This window comes from Scyliorhinus canicula, chromosome 19 (genome assembly GCF_902713615.1).
Source record: "Scyliorhinus canicula chromosome 19, sScyCan1.1, whole genome shotgun sequence".
Classification (NCBI taxonomy): domain Eukaryota; kingdom Metazoa; phylum Chordata; class Chondrichthyes; order Carcharhiniformes; family Scyliorhinidae; genus Scyliorhinus; species Scyliorhinus canicula.
The window spans coordinates 3447782-3461277 of NC_052164.1; the positions used below are offsets into that span (position 1 = coordinate 3447782).

Genomic DNA, 13496 nt, shown 5'->3' on the forward strand with positions numbered 1-13496 from the left:
AGTGTTGCTAGCTTTAAGCTCCATCAGAACTCCATTCTGCCTCCATTGCCCCATATATGATGCAGTCATGTCAAAACACTGAACAAACCTCTCCCCACTCTGTCCACTGCACAGAATCCCACTGAACCAAACTAGTTTACTTTCCCTTAAAGAATAAAAATCTTACTGGAAAAGTGATCCAAACGTGACTAAAAAGACAAGTTTAAAATAATGTAAGGTAAAAGTAAGGGTTTTATAATAATGCCAAAAAGAGAAGTAAGCCTGAGGATTGAGAGGATTTTAGAATTCAACTAAAGGTGACCAAGAAATTGATAAAAAGAAAAATTAATGAGAAAATATATTAGAAAGAGATAAAAAAAAGTTTGCAAAAGTTTCTTTGGGTATGCAAAAACAGGATTAGCAAAAGTAAATGATGGTCCCATACAGTCAAAGGGAGATTGGAGAAACTATATTGGGAAATAAAGAAATGGCAGAAATTAAATAAATATGGGGATAGTGCAGAAAGGTGGAATTCAGATAGAAGGTCAGCCACGATCTTGAGGGGCCGAATGGTTAATTCCTATTCCTATTTATTATGTTCTTATCTTGTTCACTCTCTTTCTCTGTAGCCTTGCAAAACCTCTCTCAGTGCCTATCCAATTACCTTTCTCAAAGCCACAATTGAGCCTGTCTTTACCAAACATTCAGCCAGGGCATTCCAGATCCTAACCACTTGCTGTGTAAAAAAAGATTGTCCTTTTTTCACTGTTGGTTCCTTTGCCATTTGCCTTATCAGTGTCCTTTGCTTCTTGACTCTTCAGGCTTGGAAACAGATTATCTTTATCTACTCTCCAGATTTTGAACACCTCTGTCAAATCTCCCCTCAACCCTCTCCTGTCCAAGGAGAACCGACCAGCTTCTCCAATCTATTCAATTAACTGGTAAATTACTAATTGCTGTAACTATTTTCGTCAATCTTTTCTACACTCTCTCTAATGCCTTCACACCCTTCCTGAAGTGTGGCCAAATCAGTGTTTTATGAATGTTCATCATAACCTCCTTGTTTTTGTACTGTACTCTGTGCTTCTCTCTATCAGCTCAGATTCCATTTGCCTTTTTAATCACTTTCTCCTGAGAGACTCCTGGGTCGGATAGTTATGTGGAATGTGAGGGGTTTGTGGGAGGGAGGTTTTCAGGGTCACCTCAGGGGTTGTGCTCGTGAGCTTAGAACCAGGGCCCCTAAAAGCCATTTTTGGGGGGTCAGACCTGCTCAGGCGCAGGTGTTTTTCGCCTTTTCCTCGCTGATTGCCCGGAAGTGGGTCCTGTTGGGGTGGAGGTCAGCTTCTCCATCCTGTGACACTGCTCCGCGGGGGGAGGGGAACCTACTTGAATTTCTTTGACTCTTGGGAAGGTGAAGTTTCGGCTGAACGAGATGGAGGAAGAGTTCCACAATTCACGGGGGCTGTTTATTATGCACTTCCGAGAATTGGTTGCCATTGAACATTGGGGGGGGGGGGGGGGGTCGGCGGATTGTTGTTTCTGGTTACACTGTTGACGGATTGATTGTTAATTTGTGTTTTTTTACCCAGAATGTACGGCTGGATGTTTTTGGTCTGTATATTGAGCGGAGGAGCAGTTTGTATGTGGGAGATTGTTATTGTATTTGTTTTTGTTTGTTTTTTGATTATTTTTTTATTGATGAAAATGTTGAAAATGAGAATAAAAATAATTTTTTAAAAAATGATATGCCCCCAGCATATGTTCCTGTATCCCATTTAGAAATGTACCCTTTATCTGATATTGACTTCTTCATTCTTCCACTCAAAATGTATCACCTCACACTTCTCTGTGTTAAATTTTATCAGCCAGTCTATGTCTGCTTGAAGTCTGTAACTATTCTCACAGTTCACAATACTTCCAGGTTTTGTTTCACCTGACAGTTTTGAAATTATGCCTGTGCATCCTAGTCTACAACCTTAATATATGTCAGGAAAAGCAGTGGTCCTAGTCCTTGTTCCCGGTGAACCTCACTTTCCTACAGATTAAAAAACAACTGTGCACCACGACTCAACCAGCTTCATGACCGTGCTGTCACCGTCCCTTTTAATACCGGAGCTCTAACTTTACTGACAAGCCTATTATATGGCATTTTATCAAACACCTTTTGAAAATCCATGTACACCAGGTCAACTGCATTATCCACAACAACTCTTTACTTCATCAAAAAATACAATCAAGTTAATGAATTAAACATGATTTGTCTTTAACATTTTATGCTGACTTTCCTTAATTAATCACTTTTGTACAAATGACAGTTAATTTTGTCCCAGATTATAATTTCTAAACAGCTTTGCCACCAAGAGGTTAAATTGTTTGGCCTATGATTGTGGGGTTTATCTTTACACCCATTTTTGAACAAGGTGTAACAATTGCAATTCTCCAGTCATCTGGTATCACTAGATATTTAAGGACAGCAGCCTGTGTCTCCCCAGTTTTCCCCTCAACTACCTCAGTGTTCTTGGGTGCAAGATGGCGTCGGAGCGAGGCGACTCTCTTCAAGCTCCCCCTAACAGATCCTCTTTTTATTTATCTTCTAATCATGACATTGTGTACCTTGTGTTGCCCTATTATGTATTTTCTTTTATTCCCTTTTCTTCCCATGTACTTAATGATCTGTTGAGCTGCTCGCAGAAAAATACTTTTCACTGTACCTCGGTACACGTGACAATAAACAAATCCAATCCAATCCAATCCATTGCTTGTGGTCCAATTTTAAGTACAGTCGACCGTACTAATACCTTCACTTTCATAAATTTTTAGTCCATCCGGAGTCTCAAACATCTCGGGCAGGATTCTCCTGTACCCTGCGGGGCGGGGGGTCGGAGAATCCCACCCCTCCTCTTTCACTGTGACTTTGGTAAAGACAAATGCAAATTACTTATTCAATAATATAGGGGACACAATCTACCGTCTGCATCCCACACAACTGGCCGCGAGTGGTCAGTAGATGCCTGGAGACTTCGGGGATTTACCCAGCACACCGCGCTTTGTGAGATCTAACGGGTTCCCGTGAGATGTTGTGACCTGGATCTGGCCCATTGTGTGTGGGATCAGTATTTGGCAAATCTGCATGTTATAGTGAGTCGCTGTTCTCACTCTAATAAGCACCTGATCTACCCAAGGCATTGGGATCTAACCCCCTCGGAAACCTTAGGCAAGTGCCATTCCGCCTGATCCCAAAAACGGGGTCCAGGTGGAATAGCACTTGGGTGGGTGGGGGGGGGGGGGGGGGGGGTCTCCCAGGAGATCAGAGGTCACTGGGTGATTGTCCTCGGGGCAGGGTGGCACCCTGGCTCTGCTGGTGCCACCCAGGCACCTTGGCACTGCTACATGGGTGTTAGCCTGGCACTGCCAAGGTGTTCATTTGGCACTGCTACGCTGGCAGGTTCACTGCAGGTGTGCCAGGCTGGCTGTGCCAAGGTACCTGCCTGGCATTTTGCCCATGGCGGCGATTGGGCCCGGGAGTGCTCTGCCATGTGAGGTGGGATGTAGGAGGGGTTATAGGTGAGTTGTGCCTTTGTGGGGTCTGGGGCTGCGAGGGGGGCGGGGGGCAGGGGGGGGGGGGGGGGGGGGAGAGAGAGAGAGAGAGAGAGAGAGAGAGAGAGAGATTGGGATGTCATTTTAAAATCTCCTCCTGCGCTGAGAAGTTCTTGCGAGCGGAGCCCCTCAGTGCAGGAAACGGGACTAAGTGCTCCCTCAGCGGGAATTCCGTGCTGAGGCCCCGGATTGCAGAGTCCCATTCGATAGCCCGGTCCTTCCCTGTGCGGCATGCACCAGGACCCACTTGGCCAAATGTGCTCAAGGTGGGACTCTATGGCAATTTGGTTAGATCGTGCCCATAATCTGGTTACATTAACCTATGTTCTTTTAGTAACATTACTGCAACGGATACATAATATATACAAAAATTTGTACATTCATCACAACTTGTACCACTGAAAACACTGACCTGCTTGTAATCAACCAACTGAGCACAAACTCAGGGATAAATCTTGGGACTTGCTGCTTTAATGCAGTTCGTTTCCTCTAATTTAACTATATGAGAAGCTGTGGGACATTTTTGTTTGCATACTAGAAGTCTCATTAATGCTGCACTGGTTCTATTGCAGGCTCTCAAAGATAGCAAAAATCAGATAGCATTGGCTGAGAAGGTGAAACAAGAGGAGGCCGAGGAGCTGCAAGAGAAACAGAAAACTCGCAGGCTGAGACGTAAGACACCAGGTTCTTCCTGGTCGCACGCACTGGAAAACACACCACACATTCTATGGGGCTTCATTTAGCAAACACTGGCAGGAGATCATTGTACCAAGTCTCTTCTCTCTATCATTTTGTTCTTGGTCCTGAGATTGGAATTGAAATACTTTATCAGCATCGCCACAATGACATGGTGATTGCTCTGTGCAATTGTAGAGAAGCAATTTGGGACATTGCAGATCTCACAATTATCGTGGGCAGGATTCTCGAATCCCACGGCAGAGTGTCCACGCCGTCGTAAACGGCACCGCGTTTTACGATGGCGTGAACGGACCGACCCGACGACTAATTCTGGCCCGCAAAAGGGGCTGGCACGGCACTGGAGCGGTTCACGCCGCTCCAGCTGCTGATCCCAGTGTGAAGTGGGTGCCGCGGGATCTGCACATGTGCAGTGGTGGCGGTGCCAACGTGCACATTCTCAGTGGCTTACTTCAACGCACCGGCCCCGAGACAACATGGCGCAGGACTACAGGGGCTGGCATGGAAGAAACGAGGCCCCCAGCCAGAGAGGCCGGCCCGCCGATCAGTGGGCACCGATCGCCAGCCAGGCCAGATCGGAGGCTCCCCTCGGGGTCAGACCCCCACTCTCCCCCCAACAGGCCGCCCCCCGACCCTTCCATGCCGAGTTCCCGCCGGCTGAGAGCAGGCGTGGACGGTGCTGGCGGGACACCGCGTTTTTACACCAGCCGCTGGGCCTATCCCGGGGCGAGAATTGGCGGGCCAGCCGCGTAGAGTGCACCCCGACCGGCGCCGTGCCAACCACTCCGGCGCCAATGGCAGCGATTCTGCGCTCTGCGGAGAATCGCATGCCAGCATCGGGGTGGCGTGGCGCGATTGGCACCGGTTGCGGTGATTCTCTAGCCCGGCCCTGGGCTGAGAGTATCTCGCCCTGTGTTCTTTCCTTTTTAAAATGTATCTATCTTTGACATCAATTAAGTATTCTTCCGCAGGTTTCCACACTATTAATTTCCTTGGCATTTTCTAAACTATTGATTTCTGCTATCTGTGCTTAACACGCTGAGGAATGGAGCTGGAACACTTTGTGTGTTTCAGCATCAAGTATTCTCACGGGTTAGATACAGCAAAGTTACCCCTGCACTGTTGCCAGCAATGTGCTTTAATTTGACATCAGAAGAGTAACCCCATTGTGTGTCATTTTAATGACACAAGATGCTTTTATTGACGATTGTGAAGATAAGGTCGACAGATGTGTGTTAACGTTGGGTTCTCCGTGATGGAAGGACAGTAGGTATGACATGAGATATCAATGGAACTAAACATTTTGGTATAACAAGTGCGGATGACCTGAATGAAATTCAGATGTCACCAAACAAGGGAAGCAATGGCATAGTGGTACTGTCACTGGACTAGTGATCTCGTAACTCAGGGTTCAAATCCCACCACATTAGAAATTTGAATTCAATAAAAAGCTGGAATTAATGTCCTTACCTGGTCTGGCCTACATGTGACTCTGGGCCTACATGTGACTCCAGACCTACATGTGACTCCAGACCTACATGTGACTCTGGGCCTACATGTGACTCCAGGCCTACATGTGACTCCAGGCCTACATGTGACTTCAGGCCTACATGTGACTCTGGGCCTACATGTGACTCTGGGCCTACATGTGACTCTGGGTCTACATGTGACTCTGGGTCTACATGTGACTCCGGGCCTACATGTGACTCTGAGTCTACATGTGACTCTGGGCCTACATGTGACTCCAGGCCTACATGTGACTCTGGGCCTACATGTGACTCCGGGCCTACATGTGACTCTGGGTCTACATGTGACTCTGGGTCTACATGTGACTCCGGGCCTACATGTGACTCCGGGCCTACATGTGACTCTGAGTCTACATGTGACTCTGGGCCTACATGTGACTCCAGGCCTACATGTGACTCTGGGCCTACATGTGACTCCGGGCCTACATGTGACTCTGAGTCTACATGTGACTCCAGGCCTACATGTGACTCTGGGCCTACATGTGACTCTGGGCCTACATGTGACTCTGGGCCTACATGTGACTCCGGGCCTACATGTGACTCTGAGTCTACATGTGACTCCAGGCCTACATGTGACTCTGGGCCTACATGTGACTCTGGGCCTACATGTGACTCTGGGCCTACATGTGACTCCAGGCCTACATGTGACTCTGGGCCTACATGTGACTCTGGGCCTACATGTGACTCTGAGTCTACATGTGACTCCGGGCCTACATGTGACTCCAGGCCTACATGTGACTCTGGGCCTACATGTGACTCTGGGCCTGCATGTGACTCTGAGTCTACATGTGACTCCGGGCCTACATGTGACTCCAGGCCTGCATGTGACTCTGAGTCTACATGTGACTCCAGGCCTACATGTGACTCTGAGTCTACATGTGACTCTGGGCCCACATGTGACTCTGGGCCTACATGTGACTCCAGACCCACAGTAATGTGGTTGACTCTTAAATGCCGTCTGAAATGGCCCAGCAAACCACTCAGTTCAAGGGCAATTAGGGATGGGCAATAAATGCTGGTCAGCCAGCCCCTGAAGGGATAAAAAAAAGAAACTTAGCTTTGTGCATTGTCAATGATGATTATAGGAGTTTGATATTTTTTATCTCTCTTTGTCTTTCATTGTCTGCCCTGAATTTTGGGGTAATTTTTATTCACCTATTGGAGGATTGAAAATTGAAAACTGTTCCCAGTTTTTGGATTATTCTGGATTGTGGTCTAAATTTCAGCTCTGTGGTCTTGGTGGATGAAGGAGCAAAGGCAGAAATAACCCCATACAGACCATGTTTGACCAGTTGGTCAGCCATTGAACTTACCTGATTAATATGAGTCTCCATCCTTCACTCCAAGTTTCCCCAGAGTGCTGCAAGTGAGGTCAAAGCATCACAAGGTGTTTTACCACATTCTCCATCAATACCTTCCAGTCCGTATGATTTTGGGACCTCACCAGGTCAGGTGGATTGTTTCTGAGGCTACTGGAGGAGGTCAAGGAGGAGTTAGCAGATGCTCTTATTCCAATTCCCCAATTCTCACTGGATACAGAGATTTTTGGATTCTAAAGGAATCAAGGAACATGAGTCTATTTTGTCCTGGATGGTGTTGTGTTTCTTGAGTGTTGTCAGAGCTGCACTCATCCAGGCAAATGGAGGGCATTTCTGTCTTTTTGCCTTGTCAATGAACTTCTTGCCCAGTGAGCAGTAAGAGGTGGAACTTGCTACCAGATGGAGTGAACAAACAAAGAACAAAGAAAAGTACAGCACAGGAACAGGCCCTTCGGCCCTCCAAGCCTGCGCCGACCATGCTGCCCGTCAAAACTAAAATCTTCTCAACTTCCGGAGTCCATATCTCTCTATTCCCATCCTATTCATGTATTTGTTAAGATACCTCTGAAACGTCACTATCGCCCCTGCCACCACCACCTCCTCTGGCAGTGAGTTCCAGGCACCCACTACCCTCTGTGTAAAAAACTTGCCTCGTACATCTCCTCTAAACCTTGCCCCTCACACCTTAAACCTATGCCCCCTAGTAATTGACCCCTCTACCCTGGGAAAAAGTCTCTGACTATCCACTCTGTCTATGCCCCTCATAATTTTGTAGAACTCCATCAGGTCGCCCCTCAACCTCCGTCGTTCCAGTGAGAACAAACCGAGTTTATTCAACCTCTCCTCCATAGCTAACGCCCTCCATATCAGGCCACATCCTGATAAATCTCTTCTGCACCCTCTCCAAAGCCTCCACATCCTTCTGGAAGTGTGGCAAAAAGAATTGAACACTACACTCCAAGTGTGGCCTAACTAAGGTTCTATACAACTGCAACTGTTGTGGTTGAGATAGATACTTTCAAAGGGAAGTTGGATGAGTAGATGAGGGAGAGAAGGAAATGCTGATAGGGTGAGAGGTAGCAGAGCATAAACACTGGCAGAGACTATTTGGTCCGATTAGTTTGTTTCTGCTGTAAATTTTATATTAATTATCTGTGTAGATTGATTAGCATTTTTTAATCTCTCAATTTTACCACTGTAGTTGGCCCGGTGGTTGTTGATCGCAGCAAGCCTGGAAAACATAGACATGCTGGTAGGTTCCTAGTGTAGCAAGCCTGTGTACTGTTAGCAACAAATACACCATCACATCCACACCTACTCATTTACATCATTGCCCTGAGTCATCACGGTTCACATGGGCTGTTTTTATTCCATCTCCTCGTCCAGTAGAAACATTACTCACACATTGTCCATCAATGATTGTTGATGGGCATACATCTCAAAGCTGAGTCTAATGCTGTCATCACCCAATGTACAGCTAGGCACACTTCACTGGACCGTGAGCAGGAGGAGGAACTTTGGTGAGTTTGTCCCTCATTAAGTCAAATGCACTAAAAACAATTATGGGATCCCATCTCCAACCTGGCTGAGATCCATTCACGCAGCAGAGAGTGGGCATAAACCCAGATGCACCCTGGTCTGAATGGTCCAACCTGAGCTATGGTGAGAGACCCACACCACATTGTGATACCACTTGTACAGTTTATCAGCCTGATAATGTAATGATCTAGTCGGATGATTGGGATGAGGAAAATGCAGAGGTTGGGAGTGATGGTGATTGGAAAAGTTGCTAAATGTGGAGTTAGGAATAGCACTGTCGCTTATTCTTGCCGCCACATTCAGTTAAGTTACTTACTTTTTTGCGACAGATCACTGGGTATGGTTTCCCAGACTGCGGCATGTAATAGTGTTGGTTGCTCTTGAGGCAAATCAATCCTGAAGGGAAAGTAGTACAAGTTACACAACTGAGTGGAATTTCTGTAACCTGCTATCTTCCCACTGCAGCTTTCGCAACTGATGAGGTCACTACTCAGCATGTGGAAGATCTCACTGAATCTGCTCTCCGTTTAAAGGGTAGGTAGCTAGGATATTGTTCACTCCCCCTCCATCAGGACATTGTTCACTCCCCCTCCAGCATGTCACTATGGAGTCCCCCACCCCCACCCAAGATATTATGCAGTCTCCCACAACGAGGACATTATGCGATTCCCCCTGTCCATTGTGCTATGTACTCATCTGCCTTTACACCATTGCATCTTAAAATCTCAATTTCTACTGTTTAGGATTGGGAACCATTGACAATCACATTGTTGGCTCTCCCGTTTCCCTCTTTACATTTAATTCTGTGCCACGATGTTCAATATTAGCTCAACTAACTTTAAGTTAATGGCCTGGCAAAAGTAGAAATGGATACATGGTACCAGGAGGTAGTTGGGAGTTTGGGGTTTGTTTATGTCGCTGTGGTTGGAGGCATGGGATAAGGTATACAGTGTTCCATGGGGTGAGGGTATAATCTAACCAGACTAAACAAAACTACTTCAGACAAAAAGCTCTTTAACAGTTATGTTCACGCATGGTTAGTATGTTTGAGTGAAGTATGACTTGCTGTATACTACAGCCAGGGCAATTCTCCCACTCCTTTACTCTTGTCTCACATCTGCTCTCTGTCGTTTCCAAGGCCAATGGCTCAGTTTGGCCCATGTTGACACTTCTCTAATACCTTGGTCAACATGGCAGGACAGACTCGGAACCAGTGCCATGCATTCACTCTCTCAATTGTTTTTCACACAAGTCACCTTTCCAGCTTTAGGGGGGATGGGGGGGGGAGTTTTCAGTTAAGGCAGTGAGGATGGTCTCTGGGAGGGGTTAGGAACAGGGTCAAAGGGGTCTAGTACATGAGTATAGAATAGGCCAGGATGGGAAAGACAAAGCAGTGTATAACCGAGTGCCAATTCATGAAACTGCTGAAGACAATTTCACCACCTGGGACTCCTCATTAACGCACACGTCATCTCTAAACAGAATCCTATCAGTAGATTGGAAGGTAGCAGCATCTCAAACAAAAACATTAGCCAGAAGGTGACATTTAAGCAGAGCCACTGATTAATTTAGAATTTTCAGAAACTATTAAGGTGAAGCTTACACGATTGAACAGAATTGTTTAACCTATTGTTTTCCTGCACTAGGCATCGAACAGGTTGGTGAGGCAATAGAGGGAGACGAATCCTGCTCTGAGGGTAGGTTTCTCATGTAGCCAGTACTGTGTGTCCTCATCGCCACACACAACTTATACCGAATCTCATAATCATCTGCCCTTTCCTCGATCTGAGTTCTGATTTGAAGTCTTATCCCAATTTCTCAATGGAAGAGTTTCCATGAGTTTCCCACCAAGGCCGGAATTCTCTTTTTTCACCTCCATTTTTATAAATCTTCCCAATTAAGGGGAATTTAGCGTGTTCAAACCACCTACCCTGCACATCCTTTGGGTTGTGGGGGTGAAACCAATGCAGACACATAGAGAATGTGCAAACTCCACACAGACAGCGACCCAGGGCCGGGATCGAACCCGGGTCCTCGGTGCTGTGAGGCAGCAGTGCTAACCACTGCGCCACCGCGCCGCCCACAGACCGGATTCTCTGGCCATTGGGATTCTCAGGTTTTCCAGGGTGGCGCGGGATGGTTTCAATGGTAAATCCCGGCAGGATTCTCCATTTGGGAGACTGTTCTCCCGCTGGAGGTGAATTGCAACTGATTTGTGCTCCCACTGGGAACGTCGATCAGGAAGTCATTCACTATCCTTCCCATGCAAATTTATGCATGCTAGGATTGTCAAGGATTCCTGAGGGAATCCCGCTATCGGGCTGCCACTTTGACTGGCTGGCCCAATAGCGAGGTCCCGCAGCTGGCCAACCCATTTCCCCCCTCCCCACGCATTTCAAATCAGGCCCCCCCCCCCCCCCCCCCCCCGGGAGTTTCTGGGTCCCCCCTTCCCCCAAGAACAGGGATGACCAGTACCCCTCACCAGAGATCCTCTAAATAAAGGGAGCCCCCTCCAGAGACTCCCTAAATAAAGGGACTCCCCCAGGACCTACTAAATGAAGAGACCCTCCCCCAGAGTCCCCCAAAATAAAGAGACCCACCCCCCAGAGTGATTTTGAAGTGCTCAGCTGGAAGTTGACAGCAAAGGTCTCCCTATTTAAGGGTCTCTCTTGGGGTTCGTATTTAGGAGGTCTCTGTTGGTGGGTCTCTTTATCTAGGGGGTTGCTGGGGGGGGGGTCTAACGGGGCAGGGTGGGCAGGTCTTGCATTTGGGGGGGGCTTGGATGGACTTGGGGGCACGAGGCCCACCAGGTGAGGGCCATGCTAGTAGTAAATCCAGCCTCTGTGATTCCTAGCCCAGAGACCGGAGAACCATGTGGGGTTGGAGATTATGTTGCTGGGCCCACTGAGTGAATGCAAACGGCTCATTAAGACCCATTTGCATCCTCGCACTGGCGCAGCTGGCGAACCTCGACCCTGCTGCCAGCGGAGGAGTCGGAGCATCGGAAACAGATTGGCCCTGATCCTGTTTTCCTCATGATGCCTGATTCTCTGCCGCATTGGTAACCGCACTACCAGCGGAGGGCAGCGGAGAATCGAGAATTGACAAGTGGAAGAGAGAATCTCGCTGCCAACGAGTGGCGGGCCGCAGAGAAACACGCATCTGGACAACTGCAGAATCTAACCCAGACCATTAAAACTCAAGCTTCCTGCACAATATCTGAGGATATAAAATAGATTTCTTTGGTCAAATTCTGATTGTGTTTCATCAAGGTTAAGGATGCCATTGGAGGAATGGTGTATTTCCATCACATGTTCAACACTCCCAGGACAGGTACAGCACGGGGTTAGATACAGAGTAAAGCTCCCTCTACACTGTCCCCATCAAACACTCCCAGGACAGGTACAGCACGGGGTTAGATACAGAGTAAAGCTCCCTCTACACTGTCCCCCATCAAACACTCCCAGGACAGGTACAGCACGGGGTTAGGTACAGAGTAAAGCTCTCTCTACACTGTCCCCATCAAACACTCCCAGGACAGGCACAGCACTGGGTTAGATACAGAGTAAAGCTCTCTCTACACTGTCCCCATCAAACACTCCCAGGACAGGCACAGCACTGGGTTAGATACAGAGTAAAGCTCCCTCTGCACTGTCCCCATCAAACACTCCCAGGACAGGCACAGCACTGGGTTAGATACAGAGTAAAGCTCCCTCTACACTGTCCCCATCAATCAGACCCAGGAAATGAAAAATGAAATGAAAATCGCTTATTGTCACAAGTAGGCTTCAAATGAAGTTACTGTGAAAAGCCCCTAGTCACCACATTCCGGCGCCTGTTTGGGGAGGCTGGTACGGGAATTGAACCGTGCTGATGGCCTGTCTTGGTCTGCTTTAAAAGCCAGCTCTTTAGCCCTGTGCTAAACCAACCAGTCCCCATCAAACACTCCCAGGACAGGTACAGCACGGGGTTAGATGCAGAGTAAAGCTCCCTCTACACTGTCCCCATCAAACACTCCCAGGACAGGTACAGCACGGGGTTAGATACAGAGTAAAGCTCCCTCTACACCGTCCCCATCAAACACTCCCAGGACAGGTACAGCACGGGGTTAGATACAGAGTAAAGCTCCCTCTACACTGTCCCCATCAAACACTCCCAGGACAGGTACAGCACGGGGTTAGATACAGAGTAAAGCTCCCTCTACACTGTCCCCATCAAACACTCCCAGGACAGGTACAGCACAAGGTTAGATACAGAGTTAAACTCTCTCTGCACTGTCCCCATCAAACACTCCCAGGACTGGTATGGCATGGGGTTGGATACAGAGTAAAGCTCCCTCTACACTGTCCCCATCAAACACTCCCAGGACAGGCACAGCACTGGGTTAGATACAGAGTAAAGCTCTCTCTACACTGTCCCCATCAAACACTCCCAGGACAGGCACAGCACTGGGTTAGATACAGAGTAAAGCTCCCTCTACACTGTCTTGTTGAACATAATGTGGAGATGCTGACGTTGGACTGGGGTGAGGACAGTAAGAAGTCTTACAACACCAGGTTAAAGTCAAACAGGTTTGTTTCAAACACTATCTTTCGGAGCGCAGCTCCTTCCTCAGGTGAATGAAGAGGTAGGTTCCAGAAACATTTATATAGACAAAGTCAAAGATGGTACGATTTACCAACTGTCCTGGCTTGAGACAATTCACACCTCTTTAACCTGGGGTTACCCCTATCTCAGAATATGTAAAGACTTAATTACCTGCAAATGCTCACATTCTAAATATCGTCTGGCATCTTTGACCTTGTCTATATATATATGTTTCTGGAACTTACCTCCTCAT

General features: G+C 47.5%; 1 protein-coding gene across 12 annotated transcripts in view; it reads left to right on the plus strand.

Moving 5' to 3' along the window:
- The window catches only part of odad4 (outer dynein arm docking complex subunit 4), a 91941-nt gene that overhangs the window by 27185 nt on the left and 51260 nt on the right, over positions 1-13496 (plus strand). For 9 of the 12 annotated variants that reach the window (XM_038779487.1, XM_038779489.1, XM_038779491.1 and 6 more), the window contains 4 exons: positions 4149-4248; positions 8319-8369; positions 9122-9190; positions 10303-10353. In XM_038779487.1, the coding sequence (XP_038635415.1) occupies positions 4149-4248; positions 8319-8369; positions 9122-9190; positions 10303-10353 (271 nt within the window). Of the gene's footprint in view, positions 1-800; positions 921-4148; positions 4249-8318; positions 8370-9121; positions 9191-10302; positions 10354-13496 lie in introns of those variants that run through there. The other 3 variants (XM_038779497.1, XM_038779498.1, XM_038779499.1) reach the window with 2 other exon arrangements.